Genomic DNA, 20,557 nt, shown 5'->3' on the forward strand with positions numbered 1-20,557 from the left:
CTGGGAGCCACTGGAGTTTCCTAAGTAGGGAAAAAACATCAGACCTGAGCTCTAAGAAAACTGCTTTAGCAGATGAGTGGAGGATTGATTGGAGTATCTGAGGCCAAGAGATGACCCAGAAGGCTATTGCAGGAGTCTAACTGTAATATATCACCAGGATCATACACTATCACCAGGAAATGAAGGGCTGGTTCAAAATTCAGAACACTATCAGCATAACTGACCATATAAATAAGAAAACCAACAGAAATCATGATTATTTCAATAGTTGCAGAAAAGGCCTTTGACAAAACACAACATCCATTCCTATTGAAAACACTAGAAAACATGGGGATAAATACAGCTTTCCTTAAAATAAGTAGTATCTATCTGTAACCATTTGCGGGCATTATCTGTAATGATGATAATCTAGAAACTTTCCGAGTAAGATCAGGGGTGAAGCACGGATGCCCATAATCACCACTACTATTCAATAGAGTACTAGAAATGTTAGCTATAGGAATAAGAGAAGCAAAAGAAATGGAAAGAATTGGAATAGGCAATGAGGAAACAAAACAATCACTCTTTGCAGAAGATATGCTTGTATACTTAGAGACTCCTAAAGAATCAACTTAAAAACCAGTTGAAATAATTAACAACTTTAGCAAAGTCGCAGAACATAAAGTAAAACCCACAAATCATCAACATTTCTATACATTACTAACAAAGCCAAACAAGAAACCGAAAGACAAATTCCACTTAAAATAATTGCAGACAATACAAAATACTTGGGAGTCTACCTGCCAAGAAAAACGCAGAAACCATGTGAGCACAACTACCAAACACTTTTCACACAAATAAAGTCACATCTAAACAACTGGAAAAATACCAATTACTCATGGGTAGGCCAAGTCAATATAATAAGAAGGACAATCCTACCAAAATTAACTTACTTGTTCGGGGCCATACCAATCAAACTACCAAAAAAATTACTTTATAGAGTAGAAAAAATAATGACAAATTCATCTGGAAGAACAAAAGGTCAAGAATATCAAGGGATTTAATGAAAAAAAAAATACAATGGAAGGTGGCCTAGCCATATCAAATTCAAACTGCATTACAAAGCAGTAAACATTAAAACTACCTGGCACGGGCTAAGAAATAGAGTAGTGAATCAGTAGACTAGATTAGGTATACAAGACTCAGTAGTAAATGACTACAGTAATTTAGTGTTCAATGAACCCAATACTCCAGCTTTGGGACCAAAACTGCTGGAAAACTGGGAAACAGTATGGCGGAACCTCACACCATATATGCCAACATAACATCAGAATGGGTACGTGATTTAAATATAAAGAATGACATCATAAGCAAATTAGGAGAGCAAGGAATAGTTTCTCTGTCAGATGTATGGAGAAGAGAAGAATCTGTGACCAAACAAAAGACAAGAAAGCATTACTAGATGTAAAATGGACAACTGTGATTATGCTAAATTAAAAGGATTTTGTGTGAACAAAATCAATGTAACGAAGATTAGACAGACGGCAGAAAGCTGGGAAATAATCTTTATAGCAAGTGTCTCCGATAAAAGTCTCATTTCTCAAATATATAGAGTTGACTCAAATTTATATGAATACAAGTCATTTCCCAATTGACAAATGGTCAAAAGATATAAAAAGACAATTTTCAGATAAAGAAATCAAAGCCATCTATAGTCAAATGAAGAAATGCCCTAAATCACTACTACTTAGAGAAATGTACATTAAAACAACTCTGAGATACTACCTCACATGTATCATCAGATTGCCTAATATATGTTGGAAGAGATATGGGAAAATTGGGACACTAATGAACTTTTGGTAGAATTATGAACTGATCCAACTCTTCTGGAGAACAATTTGGAACTATAACCAAAGAACTATAAAACTATGCATACCCTTTTATCCACCAATACCACTAGTAGATTTGTATCCCAAAGAAATTTTTAAAAAGGGGGGAGGGAGCAGCTAGGTGTCGCAGTGGATAAAGCATCGGTCCTGGATTCAGGAGAACCTGAGTTCAAATCCAGCCTCAGACATTTGACACTTACTAGCTGTGTGACCCTGGGCAAGTCACTTAACCCTCATTGCCCTGCCCAAAAAAAAAAAAAAAAAAAGGGAAAAAAGGGGGGGGGGGGGGGGGGAAGGACCCATTTGCACAAAAAAAAAATTATAGTAGCAATTTTTGTAGTGGCAAAGAAATGGAAATTGAAGGGATGCCCATCAACTGGAGAATAGCTGAACAAGCTGCGGTAAATGATTGTGAGGGAATATTATTGCGCCATAAGAAATGACAAGCAGGATGATTTCAGAAAGGCCTGGAAAGATTTTTATGAACTGATGTATAATGAAGCAGAACCAGACCATGTGCAGAGTGACAGCAATATTGTTTGATGAAGAACTGTGAATGACTTAACTATGATCCAAGACAATCCCAAAGGACTATTGATGAAAAATACTATCCATCTCCAAAGAAAGAACTGATATTGGTGGAACACAGACTGAAGCAGGCTATTTTCACTTTCATTTTTTAAAAGTTTTATTACACAAAATGACCAATACGGTACATAATTGGTTGTACATAATTGCCCATGTATAACCTACTGCTTACCACCTCAGGAAGGGAGGAAAGGAGGGATAAAATTTGGAACTCAAAATTTTAAATAAAAATGTTTATTATCCCAAAAAAAAAAAAAAAAGGGTGAAGTGAGCAGAATCAGGACATTAGACACAGTAAGAGCAATAGTGCGCGATGAACAAATGTGAATGATTTAGCAATTCTCAGTAATACAATGATCCAAGATAATTCCAAAGGGCTCATGATGAAAAAATGCTCTCCACCTCCAGAGAAAGAATTGATGAAGTCTGAATGCAGATCAAAGCATATACTATTTTTCATTTTCTATATTTTTTCATGTTTTTTTCCCCTTTAGGCTTGCGCCTTCTTTCATAACATGACTATTCAAAAGAATTGAGGGGAGAAAAAAAAAGACTAACTGTGAAGTGCTGAGGGCCTGTACCCAGGGAGTGGCTGTATGAGTGGCAAGAAGGGTATATAGAAGAGATGTCAGGGTAGTGGGGCTGACAAGACTTGGGAATGCACTGGCTACATGGGATGAATCTGAGTGAGGAGTTGAGGCTGACATGGAAGTGTTGAGCCTGGATGACTTGGGAGGATAAAAGTACCAGGGAAGTGTGGAAGAGAGGAAGGTTTGGGGGAAAGATAATGAATTCTGTTTCAGAAGTGCTGAATCTGAGATGCCTGTGGTGCATCCAGTTTGAGACATCCAAGAAACAGTTGGTGATGAGAGAAAAGGAAAGAAGTTAGAGCTGGATGGATAATGGCCAATGACAGAGAATCAGCTTCATAAGCAAGTTCTGGGTTCAAGTTCTGCCTGACATATACTGACCATGTAATACTGGGAAAAATCAATCATTTAACTTCTCCATGGTCTGAGCAAGGAAGAGTATCAGTTGCAAAAAAAAAAAAAAAAAAAAGGAAAAGAAAAAAGAAAAAGGGAGAAAAAAAGGGAAACACCCCACATTGGCAGCTTCCTCACTAGGGAATTCCTTATAACATTGCAATCACATCTCCAGTCCCAAGCGCTAACTACAAAGGAACCCCCTGGTAACTTAATTAGTACAGTACTAAATCTCTAAGTCATTTTAGACAATACAGGGATTCAGGGATTCTTATTATATTATTACAGTTTAACTAAGAGCAGCGGCTTGTTATTTAAATGTTCCTTCATTTCAGTAAAGATTGTTATATAATTGTATTTATATAAAGCTTAAGTCTCTTAGTAGGATGTCGCTCAAATATTTTACACATTTCAAAGTTATTTTGAAGGAGGTTTATCTACCAGTTCCTCCTGATTTTTGTTATAGTCCTATAGAAATGATTTTTTTATGGATTCATTTTATATCCGTCTTCTTTACTATAACTACCAATTATCTCAATTAGCATGCTAGTCCTGTGAGACCTTCTGAACAAACAATCATCCCATCTGCAAATAGGGAATAATTTCACCTCTTCTTTGATGGTGTTTATGCCTTTAATTTCTTGACATATTTTCAGTGCTAACATTTCTAAAAAAAAATTAACATTGCTTTACTCCTGTATTTATTGGAAAAGTTTCTAGTTTTTCCCTATGACGAGTGATGCAAACTTTTGGTTTTAGATGTATACTTTTTCTCATGTTAAAAAAAAATGGTCTTCCTTATGTCTACAGATTTTTAGCATAAATGTTATATTTTGTCAAAGGCTTTTTCTGAATTTGTTAACATGTGGTCTTGGTGGTTTTTGTTTTAATGTGATTATATTATCTTCCTAATGTACCATTCTTGACATTTTGTAGACATATTAGTATAATCTTTTTTTAGGACTTTAAAATTTTTGCATTAATAATTGTGCTATTTGTCTCCAACTCTCTTTCTCTGATTATCCTTCTATTGCTTATGTATTATAACCATATTCGTCTCATAAAAGTTCTTTCGTACTCAACTACTGAGAATAATTTGCAGAGCATAGTATCCTTCATTTCTTTCCTATCTTCCCTTTACTCCTCCATTTCTTCCTTTCTTTTCCTTTTTAAAATTCTTTCCCATGATACCCCAGAGCTGACAACAAGATATTGCTGTGCTCCCCTACTGACACTGTGCAGATCTCTGATCACATACATAAAAACTTAACTGTGATCATCCGGGGAGATGAAGACAAAGGTAAAGGAAGATAGAACAGAAAGTACACTGCAGCTGGTTCAAATCCTAGCTCTTCTGCTTGTGTGACCATGAGGGAACTATTGTGGAAAATAGGTGGCACACTGGAGAGCAAACCAGACCAGAGCTGGAATCCTGCCTCAGCTACCTGCTTGCACTGCAACCCTGGGCAAATCACTTATCCTTCCTCCGCCAGTTTTCTTACAGATAAAATGGGGGTGATACTCACGGCACCTAGGGTGGTTGTAAGGTTCAGTGAGAAAATATATGTAAAGCACTTTGCAAAATGAAAAGCCCCCAATGTGTTAGATAGCATTCTTATTAGTCACAAGCTCATCTGTAACCTGAAGGGCTTAAATGAGAGGATCCAGTAGGACATTTCAAGCCTGATGCTTGGTAGCTGTATGATGCTTCAGGTGTCTAAACTGTGAGCTACTACTTATCTGGATAGGTTTTGAGCTACACTGCTGGAGGCAAGTCCCCTTAGTATGGAAATCACAGACCCTCCTTCTTGTTCAGTTGGGTCCAATTCTTGGTGACCCCATTTGGGGTTTTCTTGGCAGAGATACTCGAGTATCTCCTTCTCCAGCTCCTTTTACAGATGAGGAAACTGAGGCAAAGATGATGAAGTGACCTGTCCAGGGTCTCACAGTTATTAAGTATCTGAGGCCAGATTTGAACTCAGAAGATGAGTCTTCCTGCCTCCAGTCCTGGTGCTCTATGCACTGTGGCACCACCTAGACGTTCCATCTTACATTCCCATAATCCTTGGCATGGTCATTTTACAATCAACCTATTCCCCAAAATTAATATTTAATATTCTAATTTAGTCTTTGTTTAAGAATATATTATAAGACTACTACAAGAGAGTTATGGTTTATTTTCAATTTTATTGAGATGAACAGAATAACTGTCATTCATTTGGTGACCTAAGCAGAAAAGAACGACCACAAAGACACTGTAACCAACTTTATTTGAGCATTAGATTCTATTATTACAATTTCCTTTGCAAACCTTTTAAGAGACACAACAAATTAACAAGTGACTTCACCACTCAGCTTTTTCCCCACTGATGATCTAAGAACAACCATGAGCCTCAGCAGTTTAATCAGTCTTCTTAGATAACAAAAGCACAAGGGATAGAACTCACCTTTCTTCGATCTTTAAGAAGCCTGTCCAAACTCTCTTCATTAACTTTCCCCGCATAATCATAAAAGCTTAAGTTCAAGAAAAAAAAAAGTGAGAACTAGTTTACAATTTGTCTCTTGAGCTAATACCCAAGAATGAAACAATTAAAATGCTAAATTTCAAATTCTGGTGACATTCAGCCCTTGGGTGTGACCTCACTCAAGCGCCATCCCCTTCCCTGCCTAGTCTTCCCACCCCATCACCCTCTCTCTCCAGTTCTCCTCACCTCAACCTCTCTTTGTTTGGGGACACTTTAAGGAAGGCAGGGGCAATTTTCGTTTTCCATCTTTGAAAAATGAAGCCCATTGCTCGCCCATATTAAGTGCTTAATAAATGACTATTGAATTGAAACCTACTCAAGTTAGTATGGGGTGAAAGGGGGAAAAACTTCAAAAGGACGGCAGAGAGCTAAAGCCAAAAAAGGGTTTGTGTGGATGTCATTTTACAGACAACCGTCAATGTTGTACACCTGCTTTCAAGGGCAGAGTAAATGCATTCTAACATGAAGATATGCTCAAGGCATCTGCACTTGTCTGGCACGTGGACAAGAAAGCAATCTGCAGTCCTTCTATCCCGTTCCAAGTGTCAGGAGTGGGAATACCCCGAGGGACAACTAATGAAAAATGGAGTGAAGGGCTAACATTCCCTTATTCAATGTTACCAATGGAAAACCCTTAGTATCCATGCTTAGAGTCAGTCCACCAGTACATCTAGACAGGCTGACTGGAGTCTGACTCTGTCAGTGAAGATGGATCCCCACTGTTATCAATTCTCAGAGCACAGGCTGGGCTGCCTGGGCAGAGGGCAGCTCCTGGTCATGAAGCTTCCCTACTGGTAAATCACAGCCCCATCCCCCCCCCCCATTACTCTATAGGTATTCTGTCTGTGTACTTGTGGTTTCCGGCCTGGCTGGCACTTCCCTGAAGACCAGGCCCAGGGACAGCCCCCAATAAATGCCTACTGAACTAAACTGAACTGGCCCATGGGAGACAGGAAAGGCCTGCTACACTGAGCTGAAAGGGGAAGTTTTTGCTGTCTCAATGACCCCAAGCCCTGAAGTAAGTTTAAAAACTGTTTTCCCCCTTAATGTGCTATCTTAGGTACAAATTATTTGATGTGTTCTAATAATGGAAGGTATGTTTTATCTCAAAGAACTCTTAGATGGAAATTACTACATCTCATGCATCTGTCACTTCTACACAAAAGTTGCAACAAAAATACAGTTACAAAATAGATGGTTACAAATCACTATGTATTCGCTCTCTGCTTTAAAAAGCAGAAGCCCCGCGCCTGTAACAGAGTCCCAGGATTCAGTCAAGCTCAGGTTAAAGTGGAGGACCTGCCTGGGGGGCCTCCTGAAGCAACCATAAGACCTATGCTCCTCCCGCTCCTCCTTTCTGCTGACTGTTGGGGGGTTCCTCATGGGGAGGGAGGGTCTGGCTGGAGAACCTGCTTGGTCAGTACCCACGCTGCAGGGAAGCTCCCGGGCATATCAAGAAGAAACACCATGAATGCTGGCAGAGAAGTCTCAAGAGCCTCCTGTCCCAGGGACATCAGGGAGAGGCCACCAAGCCAAGGAGGAGTCCTTAACTTCTGAAACACCCCACAGGGAGTTCTCCTCCACGACCCAGCTGGGAAGAAGCCATACTGAGAGTGTGGCCAGGTGGGGAGTGCAAGATTAGCTTAGTCATTAGGTCAAACCTTAGAGCTAGAGGTCGGCAGTCAAGGCAAGGACGGCCAGCTTAGAGGCATATGCAGGCCCCTGGGGAGGGGGTGAGGAGAGAAGTGGCCACAAGTGCTTGGTCAAATTGGGTCAAGGCTAGAGGTGATATTGTCATGGCCGACAGGACTAGGGATCTTAAGGTAATGCGACAGTCTGGTCAACTTGGGGGGCAAGAGCACTGGAAGGGACTGCCACACACAGCTGCCAGTTAGGGGGCAGGTGGGAAAACCAGGGAAGAGGCCCTGGAGCAGAGGCTGGGCTGGCATGGTGGCAAGGGGCAGGGGCCTTCTCATCTCTCACCCTCTTCCCTCTGGGTGTTTCTCACATTCTCTTCCATCTGCTTCTCTCTCCCTTCAAATGTCTCTAGGTCTCCTCCCTTCTCTTTCCCCATCTGTCTCTCCTTTAGCTGACCATAAAATGGAACTGAAATATATGTAATAGATAAGACAAAAAAAGTGTTATGTTCCCTTAGGTTAATTTTAAAAGGGTGGGTAAATAAAATCATATTTCTAACAAAAACAAAATTACATAAAGTTTTTACTTCTGTGGGGCATTAAACTGAATTTTTTCTCCTTTACGATTCAATAGGGCTGCCACAATAAATGTTCTTCCCCTTTTCTAAGACTAACCTTCCCCTGACTAAAAGAACAACTTCTACCACCTCCAAGAACACTTACTTCTGAGTAGGGACTCAAGGGGTCATCCAGAATGCCACCAACTGTAGGCCACACGATGTGGTGTGGCAGAAGGCCCACACTTCTCTGCTAACCCCCCACAAGACCTCAGTGAGGCCTCATCTTCCTGAGCTGTAAAAGGAGGGGGGTGGACAGGAAGCTAAGGTTCCTTCTATCTCTAACTCCTGGAACCCCCTAATCACAGATAGGCCTCGACTCACCCAACCTCTAATCAAACAGGTTTTCAATGTGGGCTACATGCTATGGAATAAAGAGAAGAAAGACAACTTACCTAAAAAGCTTTGGACAAGGCTCATGATTATGGATTTCTGAAATTAGAAAAAAGATAGAGTCGTTTCAGTTAGTCATAGAAGGTGAGAAGGCAAACAGAGGCAAGCCTTCTGAAGGGAAGTCTCGGGAACTTCCAAGAGCCTAGTCTGTTTCCTAAGCACGTAAAAGGTTGCCTCCCAAGGCAAACAGAGGTCTTGGGCTGTCTGGGCGGAAGTAGCAGCAACAAGGAGGATAGAAGATCCCTGAAGTTTTATTCAAGGCCCATTTTGGTCATCTAAGAAGCCAAGGCTCACTCCTGCCTCTCAACTCAGGAACATATCTTCACTGCACCCATTTAAAAAAGAAAGAAAGAAAGACGCCCATTTTTGCCTTTGATGAGTCACACTGCCATTAGCAGGCATTTATGAGCCTACATTCAATCTTAAGCAGACAGGCAGGGACACTGGCAGGAACAAGGTGTCTGGGGGAGGGAATAAGCATTTATACAGCACCTACTATGTGCCAGGAATCAAACATTATCTCATTTGATCCTCACAACAACCCTAGAAGTAGGTGCTTTTAGAACTCCCATTTTCAGATGAGAAAATTGAGGCAAACCAAATTAAGTGACTTGCCCAAGGTCACCCAACTAATGTCTGAGGCCACTGGGCTTAGCACTCTACCCACTGCACCATCAGGTCGGTTTAAGTTCCAGCTCTACCATTTCAACCATCTCTTTCAGCCTCATTTTCCCCATCTCTATTTTGAAGGCATGATACCAGGTGATACCTAAGGTCCTTTCTCGTTCCTAATGTGGTAGTCCTCTGGTCAAGGGCATCCTTCTATGGACAGAAATGTCAAGCAAGAATAGGCCTCAAGTGCTCTGCCATGGAGGTCTAAACAGAAATGATGGGGGCATGTTCAGTTTGGAAACAGGCATCGAGGAGGCAATCTCAAACAGTGAGCCTGGTGTTATGAGGGACAAAGCAGAGCCCTCCTATCTGAGGCATGGAAAGGAACCATCCCAGAGACAACTCAGGCCACAGCTTTACTGACTTCAAAGGAAGTCATTTAATTACCCAAAGGGAACTGACTTCCACCTTGTCAAAAGGCTCAAGTGCTGCACTTCTGCATGAGAAATCTTGGCCAAATTGACCACAATTCCATTCCATACGTTCTCCAGTGGAGTGGGGTGACTCATCACTCACTGTTCAAAGAGCCAAACCCTCTGTGCTCAAGATGGCAATTTCAGCTCCATCAGAAGCCAACATAGGGTCTAAAGAATAACGGGCCAGTGTAGTTTCTCTACCCAAAAAGACGAGGTGTCAAAATCTTGTCAACCCAGAAATGGTAGTTTTTGTCAGGGCTGCAGTATTGCAGCTATGAAAATTAATGAACAAACAGCTCATTCTTTTCCAGTCCAAGACATCCTTCCCAATGCAAGCTTTGAAGCAGGTAACCCTAAAAACTGTGTTAAAAATCACTTGAGGGGCAGCTAGGTGGCGCAGTGGATAGAGCACCAGCCCTGGAGTCAGGAGGACCTGAGTTCAAATCCGGCCTCAGACACGTGACACTTACTAGCTGTATGACCCTGGGCAAGTCACTTAACCCCAACTGCCTCACTGAAAAAAAAAATCACTTGAGGGAGTAGCTAGGTGGCACAGTGGATAAAGCATTGGCCCTGGATTCAGGAGGACCTGAGTTCAAATCTGACCTCAGACACTTGACACTTACTAGGTGCATGACCCTGGGCAAGTCACTTAATCCTCACTGCCCCACCCCCCAAAAAATATCACTTGAAAAACAAAGCCAATTAGTCATTTTATACTGCAGTCCTGGTTCTTACACACCCAACACATGCTTTCCATCTTCACGGACAGCTTTAGGAAAACTCCCCAAAGTGGATGCTGAACTTGAAGCACATTTTCGTCACAAACTAGACCCGCTAGTTTCTTTATGATTGACAAACGGGATAAACAATGTGCTGGAGATCCAGAGAACTACAGAACATCTGAGCAAAGCCTTCCTTTATCCCTCTTCTTTTAGACCCCAAAAGTTCAGCTACAAGGCCTAACATAACAATGCTAAATGGACGCTGACCACAGAGGAACTTTCCCAAATGTGATGAAATGGCACATTATGATGGTGCTGCTCCAGGGAGAATCAATGAAGTGACCGCTCTGCCCAGCAGATCAATAACTTCTATAGTTCATTCTGCAGGAAGGACGGAGGCCTTTGCTGCCTCCTTTACACATCAGATCCTCTGCACATCTGCCATGGCCCCACCAGCTTAGTAAGGTGCTTTGGTGGGTCGCCAAACAAGCTCTGAATTCTGCTGGGATTTTCTCTTCCTCTGGCTTGCTGGGACACAGAACTCACCTTCCCAAATTCTCTTCAGCTACCTCCACCTGGTGCACATTTTATTATTCTTCACTTCAGTTCTGCCTCTTGCAAACTGTTTTTTCCTAAAACTCTTAGCCTCCTTTGCTTAGCAGTCATGGCCTCCAAAATCTGAGTCTTATCTGATCCACTCCCCAAAAGGACTATCGACCATTCCCTAACTATACCCCACTTCCCCACCTCCCAGCTATACCAGCTCACACACCCTCCCCTTCCTCCAGCTGTCCCTGATTCCCCATCACCCCCCCCATCTAGAAATACTCTCTTAGCACTGTCTTTGTGCCTCTCACAGTTTTCCCACTTCTCTCTCCCAGGACTGTTATGAAGATCAAATGGGAAACCTCGGAGTTTTCTAGAAAGGCTAGCTACTATTATCATTGTTACTGTTACATTTCAATTAATCAGTCTTCCTCCACCTCTACAAAAAAGACAAATAGCTACTCATTCCATCGGAACAGAAAGGTGACGTTTTCTGAAGCTATTCATGACTAACTGTATTTTATCCTTTCTTTGTCTGCCTAGCACTTGAGCCTGGCATAGAAGGCCTAATAATCGTCTGGCCAAAGATAGCCCCAAATTAACTACAAATCTTCAATCCCAATGGTCCTAAGTATTCTCAATTACATCATCCTTTAGCTCTATCTGGTCATTTCCTTCAATATTATGGATCAAAACCCTGCCCTTCGTGGCCATCCAACAGACCCTCACCCATGACTGTCCGTAAACTTGAGTAACAGGTAGGAAGGGCCCACCCACACTGCTGGGGGCCTTCCTCTGGGTCTAAGTACTAAGGGAGCACATGGGCTGGCTGCCAATTCCTTGTCCCTTATTCTCTCTCTCTCTGTCACCGGCTGTCTTCTTCTTCTTCTTCTTTTTTTTTTTTGGGGGGGGGGGGGTCATGCAATTTCTTTGAGGGCATGCTTCTTCTGGGCCCCTCCTGGTTTGCCATAGGATACAGCCTCCTCCCATGGGCCATAGGGCTCCTCACTGCCTTCAGAATGAGCCCAAATTTCAGCTCTTCAGACACTAGGGTTTTTCAGGACGCAGGGTCCTCTATCACCAGAAGATTATAAGCCTGGAGAAGATGAGCCTTTGTTTCAGGAAGAGCTCAGGCTCATTACAAAACACCATAACCTCTCAAAGACAACACAGCTACTTCCCACTGTGGGACTGTGGGCTTAGTTCAGGGCTCGGTCTCCGTCTGCAGCAGCACTGAGGAAGTCCCAGAGATACACACTGAGGGACGAGCTTTTCCCCCCAGTCTCAACAAGAGGCAATCTTCATGCACTGGGCTTTTAAACCTCAGTAGAAAGTTGAGTCTTTGCATCCTTTGTGTCATTATGGCTCTCACTGAGGAGGGCCAGCAAAGTTCTGTCATTTGACCCAATCTGCACAAGGTCACTGCCAAAGACAAGAGAGAATCTTAGAGGTTACTGAGTCCAAGTCTCCAAGTACAGGTAAGAAAACTGAGGGCGAAGGCTACACAAGCGGTAAAGGACAACCCCAAGATGCGAGCCCAGGTCCCGTGACTGCACATGAACCTTCTTCCCTCCCACTCTACCCTGATGCCTCTAGAGGACCTGGCCAGCTTGGCCGTGTCTGAGCGTGTTGGCCAGAAGGTTGTTCGCAGAGGGCACTGGCCCTTTCTTCCAAACAAAAGTTGCAGGAGCTAAATAATTTGGGAACCTCATGAATGGACACCAGACACACAGGAAGTCTTTACTTAAAAGTTAACTCTGGCTTGTTAAAGGGTTTCTAGCCTCCCTCCTGAGGCTGCAGCAGATCCATCTCAAAGCCTCTCGTGAACCCTGACCTCTCCCCACATTTTCCCATAGTTCTCGGTGTTGTGGGAGGAGGTTGACAATAGATGATTTGACGGTGTCTGCAGCTCCTCTCAGTCTCTTTCCCTCCCAGGTTTAAGGGATCATATTGTTGGGTGCTAGTTAAATAGAGCTGAAAGTGCTTTTACTCCTCTTTGTCACAGAGCTAGGTCTTACTTACAAGTGAATGAACCTGGGACTAGAATAAAATGCTGAGATTCCTGAACACTTGCAGAAGCAGGGTGTGTGTGTGTGGGGGGGTGTGTGTGTGTGTGTGTGTGTGTGTGTGTGTGTGGGTGTGTGTGTGTGTGTGTGGGTGGGTGGGTGTGGGTGGGTGTGTGGGTGTGTGTGTGTGTGGGTGGGTGGGTGTGTGGGTGTGTGGGTGGGTGGGTGGGTGTGTGTGTGGGTGTGTGTGTGTGTACAAATGCACATGCACGTGTATGAGAGACAGAGACAGACAGAGAAAGTGAGCAAGAGTGCTTATACATGCAGGTGTGGACATAAAATCTTCAAAGTTGGCCCTAAGACAGATTTGCTCAATTGCCAAGAAAAGACTCTCCATATGTAAACTAAAAAAACCAGTAACAGAACACAAATGGCTGAGGGGGCGTCCGAAATGACTTCAGAGCTGGCGTCAGAGAACCCTGGGCAGAGGGCAGGGAGCAGAACCACTGTAAAGGAAAACAACTGAGAGACTTAGGGACCCTGATCCCTGCACAGCATGTGTCCAGAGGAGCCACCACAGAGCAGGGAATGGGTACGGAGCTTTCATGCTCCTGCCACTAAATCACATCTCCTCTCCTAATGCTTGCCAAGCCATAAACACAATTAATAAATAGTCCTAATATTGATAGCATTAATTAAAGGCAGTGAGGTGACACGGACAGAGTGCCGCACCTAGAGGCAGGAAGGCCTGAGTACAAATCCAGCCTCAGACACTTACTAGCGGAATGATCATGTGCAAGTCACTTCACTGCTCTATGCCTCAGTTTCTTGATCTGTAAAAATGGAAATAATAAAAGTACCTACCTCCCAAGGTTGTTGTGAGGATCAAATGAGATAATATTTGTAACATGCCTTGCACTATACGGACACTAGCTATCATCACTATAATTAAATGTGTAATTTGAATTAGACTAACAGAACTGAAGGCGACCTTAGCCATTGTTTACTTCAAACCCCACTTAGACAGGCCCAGACAGGGAAGTGTCTTGGACAGGGTCATACAATGAGTGACCTCATCTCCTGTGTCCCGATCTCCACGCCATTTCTTCATCACCACAAATGCAACCATAGATGACGTTTAGAAACAGCTGTTCTCTGTGTGTGTCTCTATATAGCATGAATGCAAAACTCAGACCATCAGAAATGCAGAGCTCCCTGGGGCTGGCCAGACTGCCTAGGCCCAAAGCCAAGTTACATAGGGGTAGGATTATCCACTGAGGGCCAACATTTAACTGACTCTAAAGGTCCCTTCTGCCACCAATCAAATGAGAGAAATGCAAAGAAGCAAATTCAGGACCTAGACCAGAAGCCCAGGTTCTAATTCCACTTTATCAGGTCACTGGGTTGGCAGGTGCCCTTTTTAGTTCTCAGAAATCTTTTTTTCTTTTTTTGGTGAGGCAATTGGGGTTAAGTGACTTGCCCAGGGCCACACAGCTAGTAAGTGTTAAGTGTCTGAGGCCGGACCTGAACTCAGGTACTCCTGACTCCAGGGCCGGCCACCTAGCCACCCCAGTTCTCACAAATCTTAAGGCACAAATTATTTATTGGGGCCACGGAGGAGAACAGGAAATATCCAAAGCTTGTTTTCATGAAGTTTTTCTTCAAAATAATATTATGGTAGATAAAAAATGAGCCAAAATTTGATGTGCAAAAACAACCTTCATAAGGTAAGAGTGAAATTTACTTACCTATTACTTGCAGAAATTCGGTGTTGCTGATTTGTGAATCGCTGATGCTAAATGTCTCCTCTTGTCTTACCTCTCCTAGTAAAAATCCTTCCTAAAAAGTGATAAAAAAAAAAGCTATAGACTCAAAATAAGACTGTGACTTTCACTGTCACTTAGCCCATTGCCATTGTATACTGAATCTTAATTTGTTAGACACGATAATCAAAGTCTATCATAAATATTCTCTGAAAAACTGACCAGGGTAGCCTGAGGTCCAGCCTACAATGTAACTACATAGAACATTAGGAAATCTTTATTTTGAATTATTCAATTAAAATGAAAACTATTTGGTGAAGAACAAGAAGACTGCATTCTCTACATATGTTGGCAGAAACCAACAATCATTTTTCTGGCCATAACATCTATACCACTTTTGGGGGGGGGGGGCAATGAGGGTTAAGTGACTTGCCCAAGGTAAGTGTCAAGTGTCTGAGGCTGGATTTGAACTCAGGTCCTCCTGAATCCAAGGTCAGTGCTTTATCCACTGTGCCACCTACCTGCCCCACCTACCACTTTTAAAGTCATTGCCAATGACAGGACACAAGAAAAGTTTACAATTACAAAATATCATAGGATTTAATTCAGAAAAGAGACCTTAGAGATCTCTAGCCAGCTCCTCCATGGGAGGAAGAAACTGAAGTTCAGAGATCACAAGCTTCCTAGGGCAACACGGGGAGCTGGGACAGAATTTAAACCCAAGTCTTTCTGACTGCAAATGCGGCCCATCTTCATCAGAGTGCCCTGACTCTCATAGTTCTAAACAATCCTGCTTCCTCTTCCTACTTAGCTTAGAAAATCAGGACCTCAACAAATCAACTTCAAAATTTATTTATATATTTGGGAAAAGAGCATTACCGCTCTAGAAAGCTTTGGAATACCTCGTAGGCCATCCATGGCTGAAGTACTTTGTTCTAGCCTCACAGAAAGTGAAAAATTCTACTCAAAGCAAAATAATGTCCCTGTTAAGAAAGAAGAAGCCAGCAAGATGTCCAGAGTGTCCGCCTGGTCCTATCCATGCCTGAAAGGCTTCCTAGCATGAAGTCTACTCCCCAAAGGAAGCCGGGAACAGTGAGGTCAAATGAACAAATTTTTACAGTATGGTTTCATGATCTGATCTGTAGAATTGTGAATTTTAGTACTGTAAACTACCACTATATTCGAAACACCTTCCCAACACTAACCTGGAAGGATTTTCAATCATTTACTCATTTGGATTTCTGAGCCACTGCTATTCACCATTAGTTGAATACTGAGTTCTGTTTATAATTGTTGGAGCAAATAATGTCGATTCAAAGTTCAAGTTGTCCAGTCAGAAAAATAGCCTGAACCTTTGAGTTATTCTAGACCATTCCAAACTTCCCAATGTAAAATGAACCCTAACTAAGGTGACTGACATAAGACAGACCAACAGCAGCTCTCTGGTGGGCTTACGTTTCTAGCTACAGCACCCTGCTCTCACTGTAGCTTAAGCCACTGACTTTCCCATTAGATGTCACTTCTGACAAACAGCTGTAGGCACACGCACAGACACGCCGGTGTGGACACTACAGAAATACAAGACCTCCCCACAATCTCTCGACCTATTTAAGCCTTCACAGATATTTATGAGAGGTAGGGACCTCCCCTCCCACCAAGGGGTTACCAGCTGAAGAGCAGAGTCCAAGGGGCACATTTGTAGAGTTCTTTCAACCCAAGCACCCTGTGTGGGTGCAAGAGAAATCACAACCGCTACGGAGGCAGCTTGGAATTCCAGTTCTGATGCTCCCTAGTCTGATGACCCAGGCCAACGTATTTCTACCTGGGCCTCAGTCTCTTCTGGAAAATGAAGAAGCCTGACTAGCCAACCACCTCTGAGCTCCCTTCTAATTCTTAACATCCTACAATCCAGGGCGGGAATGAAACTATTATCTCCATTTTACAGATGGTGAAGATGGAATTTGGAAAAGGTTAAATGACTCACCCCAAGTTACCTGCCTTTGGAGCCACAGAACCAACTACTTGTCATTTACCATAATCATCACACTCACCATGTGAAAAGAACAGGATCTCGCCAATTATACCGATTTCCCCTTAGTGCCCACTAAGATTGCAGCCATCCCCAAAAGCTCTTTCTGGCTGAGGTGTTCTTTTGCTTTGAAATGCTGAGATAACAAAATACTTATTTTGCCATGAAATACATGTAAACGCTTGATTTTCATCCACTACGCAGGGGCTGACTGCTTGTAAACCGAGGAGATGGAATAAAATAACCTCTAGGTCTGTCTGGCTCCAAAACTTTATTATTCTATGATTCTATCTTTCGTTGGTGGGTTCAGGCCCCCACTCCCCGATTTCGCTGCCTCCAGCGCTGGTGGGATCTCACGCCACAAAGAACTCTGAAGATCCTAGCCATGCTACTTTACAAATGAGGAAACAAGCCCCTTTCTGGGTTCTGCCACTTTTTACCGGGTGACTAACGCCAACTCACAGAGATCTAACTCTTTAAGGTTGACAGAACATTTTCCCCACAACAGGGAGCTTCGGGGGGGGTGGGGGGGGTCAGGTCTATCGCGTCCCCACTCGATACTGTAAGGCCTGTTTTATCTCCCAAGCGTCTGAGGAAGATCGCATTTGGGGGAATCCGCCTCCCCAAGGCCGCACAGAGAAGGTATTGGGTCTTTCTTTCCCTCCAAGCACAGTCTCCTCTGCCTCCAACTGTTCATATACTTCTCATCAAACTAGAGATCTGAGACTCTTCCCTCTGGGAGGAAACTACCCCGCTACCCCACGGCGGGGGCGGGAGTGGAGACGGGAAGAGGGATTAAAGGAAAGACAGCGCTACAAACAGCCCCGCGGGGTTCTTCTCAGCTCCCCCAGTCACACCCCGGCCAGGAGGCTTCCACGCACCCCCTCCCCGCCCCCTTTCTCGGCCAAAACATTTACAGCCACAGCCCCCCGAGAGGACGACCCGGCTGTGGCTGGGCGGGCCGGGACGAGAATCTGCACCCACGAGGCCCCTCCTGGGGGCCGCCCCGGTGCCCCGCAGGAGGCAAAGGGGCCCCGAGGCGGGCATGGCACAACGGGCATCGGATCGGGGGCGACCCCCGCGCTCCTCCGGGCCCTCCACACCTGTTGCCCGGACTCTGCTCACGGCTTCTGCCTGGGGGCGCCAACCCGGGGTGTGGGGCGCCACGGACCCCGCCCCGCCCCCAGCTTTCATCCCCTCCCCGTCAGGAGGCAGCGAGGGAGGGGCTCCCACAGACACCCCCCCACACGAGGGGCACCCAGCGAACCGGCGGCCACACACCCGCCAAAGCCCGGGTGTGGACACGCTCACGGCCACAGGCTCGCGGGTGTGGACACGCACTCGGACACGGACACCGGGCGCCCCCACGTCCGCCGGCCGGACCGCGGCAGCCACACGACCGCCCACGCCCACGCCCACGCCGACCCTCCCTCGGGCCCCGGCCCCAGCCCGGGCGGGGCGGACGCTCCAACAGCGGCCGCCGCCTCAGGCAGGGCCGGGCCTGGGAGGGCCCGGGGTGGAAGGTGGGGCCGGCCCGTCCTGCGGGGCGCCCCCTCGGACCCGCGCGGAGATCCTCCCCGCCTCCCCGGCCCCGCTGGGCACCTACGTGGTCCGCGTCGCTGTTGGCGCTGTGGTAACACACCGCACTGAAGGTGTAGCCCGAAATGGAAGCCGCCATGATGGAGATCGCCAGCTCTCCCACAATGCACCGCGCCACCGGGGGCGGGGGCGGGGGCGCGACGCACGCGCGCTGGGTTTTTCCGCCGGCGACGCGCGCGGCATCCTGGGGAATGTAGTCCGCAGTGGAGTCTGGGCCAGGACTCAAGCAGTAATGACGGATAAATGGAGACCTAGAAAGGTTAGTTAAGCTAGGTGCACTGACCCCACGTTCAGAGCTCTCGGCCCAGCGCTCTCTCGAGGGCTGCGGTTCTGGTTCAGCCCTAGGTCTTACGCTCCCGTAGGGAGAACCTCTTGGGGGTGATGTAGGAGGGATACCAATAAGTTGATGGGCCCTCCTGCACGATGGCTCCGGACCACTATGTAAGAGCCGTCCCACCGGCTTGCAGGAAGAAACCTCCGCTGCCCAGCCAGGACGGCCCCTGCAAGGGACAGCAGCCCCCCTGCCCCCCTAGGACAGCTCCAGCAGAGGAGAGCACCGCTCCTGCCCCTCCAGGACGGCCCCTGCCCGGCCAGGGCAGCCCCAGCAGTGGGGAGCAGCCCCTGCAAAGTACACCAGCCCCCCTGCCCAGCCAGGACGGCCCCTGCGAGGGACAGCAGCCCCCCTGCCCACCTAGGACAGCTCCAGCAGAGGAGAGCACCGCTCCTGCCCCTCCAGGACAGCCCCTGCCCGGCCAGGGCAGCCCCAGCAGTGGGGAGCAGCCCCTGCAAAGTACACCAGCCCCCCTGCCCAGCCAGGACGGCCCCTGCGAGGGACACCAGCTTACCCACCTCCTCAAAATGAAGGGCCCAGGAGCAAGTTTCCCCTTGGAGGATAGGAATGGAGGGATGGTCCAGGGTGAAGCCACAGGAACACAATAGAAAGCTCAAGAGTCAGGAGCAGGGCCAAGAGCCCAGTGAAGGAGTGAACACTGTGCCTTGAGCCATTCCTCAGAATGGAGCTTTGTCTACCCACGGTCAAGGAAGGCCTGAGCCCTCCTTGGGAATGCCCCCCACTCTGGCCATCTACCCTCCCACTAGAACCGCCCTGGTCCCCGGGTTCTACTAGGTGAGCTTTTGCCTTATCTTACCCAGGACCAGCATCCACATCACTTCCTGGTCATTGGTGGCACAGTAGTTAGAACACTCTGCCAAAAGTCAGGAAGGCTTGAGTTCAAATCCAGCCCTAAACACTTACTAGCTATGGGACCCTGGCCCAGTCACTTAACATCTGTCTGCCTCCATTGTAAAATGGAGATAACAGCAGGACCTACTTCCCAGGGCTGTTGTGAGGACTGAATTAGATAATATTTGTAAATCACTTTGCAAACCTTTAAGTGCTTTATAAATACTAGATATTATTATTTCTAGACCATGCTGCTTCTGCCACCCTCAGTTCACTCCCAAACCTACCAGACTCGTACTGACCCACACATGCTACATCCCCCTCACACTTTCTAGCTCCCCTTGCTTTATTGTCTTTCACCATTAGAATGTGAGCTCCTTGAAGGCAAACATTGCCTTGTTTGCTTTTATTTGTATCTCAATTGCTTAGCATGGTTCATGACACATACTAAGAAGTGTTTAATAAATGCTTTGCTATTCAGGATTCATTCATCTGTAGTCCCAAGAGAAAGATGGGCTTGGTCGCCATCTTTGATCTGGGGGGCAGATTTGCTGTTGTGGAAGGGGGTTGGTGGGAGATTGTTGAGCGAGTCTGCACCATAACAGACAGGAATAGTCAGAGGCAGGCTCCTTGTGGAAGGGAGATGGAGTGGAGGAAGAAGTTTAGCAGGGATGGCCACTTACAGGAGTAGCTCTTTACTATGCCTTTAAGCTGTTTCTTTGTTTTTATTATGTTTCACTTAAAATCCATGGTTAATTATGAATGTTGGGGGCAGCTAGGTGGCGCTGCAGTAGATAAAGCACTGGCTTTGGGTTCAGGAGGACCTGAGTTCAAATTCAGCCTTAGACACTTGACACTTACTAGCTGTGTGACCCTGGGCAAGTCACTTAACCCTCACTGCCCTGCAAAAAAAAAAAATGAATGTTTATGTATTTTTTCTATTCTATGGAGACGTTAGCAACCAGCCAAGCTACATAGAATCAGGTGGCTCGGTAGATAGAGTGTGG

The 20,557-nt window shown here is 45.5% G+C and overlaps 1 protein-coding gene across 1 annotated transcript in view; it reads right to left on the bottom strand.

Moving 5' to 3' along the window:
- ABRAXAS2 (abraxas 2, BRISC complex subunit) overlaps positions 1-18,482 on the bottom strand; it is a 38,574-nt gene extending 20,092 nt beyond the window's left edge. The window contains exons 1-4 of the mRNA XM_043986667.1: positions 18,375-18,482; positions 14,725-14,815; positions 8,614-8,650; positions 5,887-5,953 (exon numbers count right to left, since the gene is read on the bottom strand). Of these exons, the coding sequence (XP_043842602.1) occupies positions 5,887-5,953; positions 8,614-8,650; positions 14,725-14,815; positions 18,375-18,446 (267 nt within the window). The 5' untranslated portion in view covers positions 18,447-18,482. The remainder of the gene's footprint in view (positions 1-5,886; positions 5,954-8,613; positions 8,651-14,724; positions 14,816-18,374) is intronic.
- Between the last annotated feature and the right edge of the window lie 2,075 nt (positions 18,483-20,557).

The sequence above is a fragment of the Dromiciops gliroides genome, chromosome 2, assembly GCF_019393635.1.
Source record: "Dromiciops gliroides isolate mDroGli1 chromosome 2, mDroGli1.pri, whole genome shotgun sequence".
In the NCBI taxonomy this organism is placed as follows: Eukaryota; Metazoa; Chordata; class Mammalia; order Microbiotheria; family Microbiotheriidae; genus Dromiciops; species Dromiciops gliroides.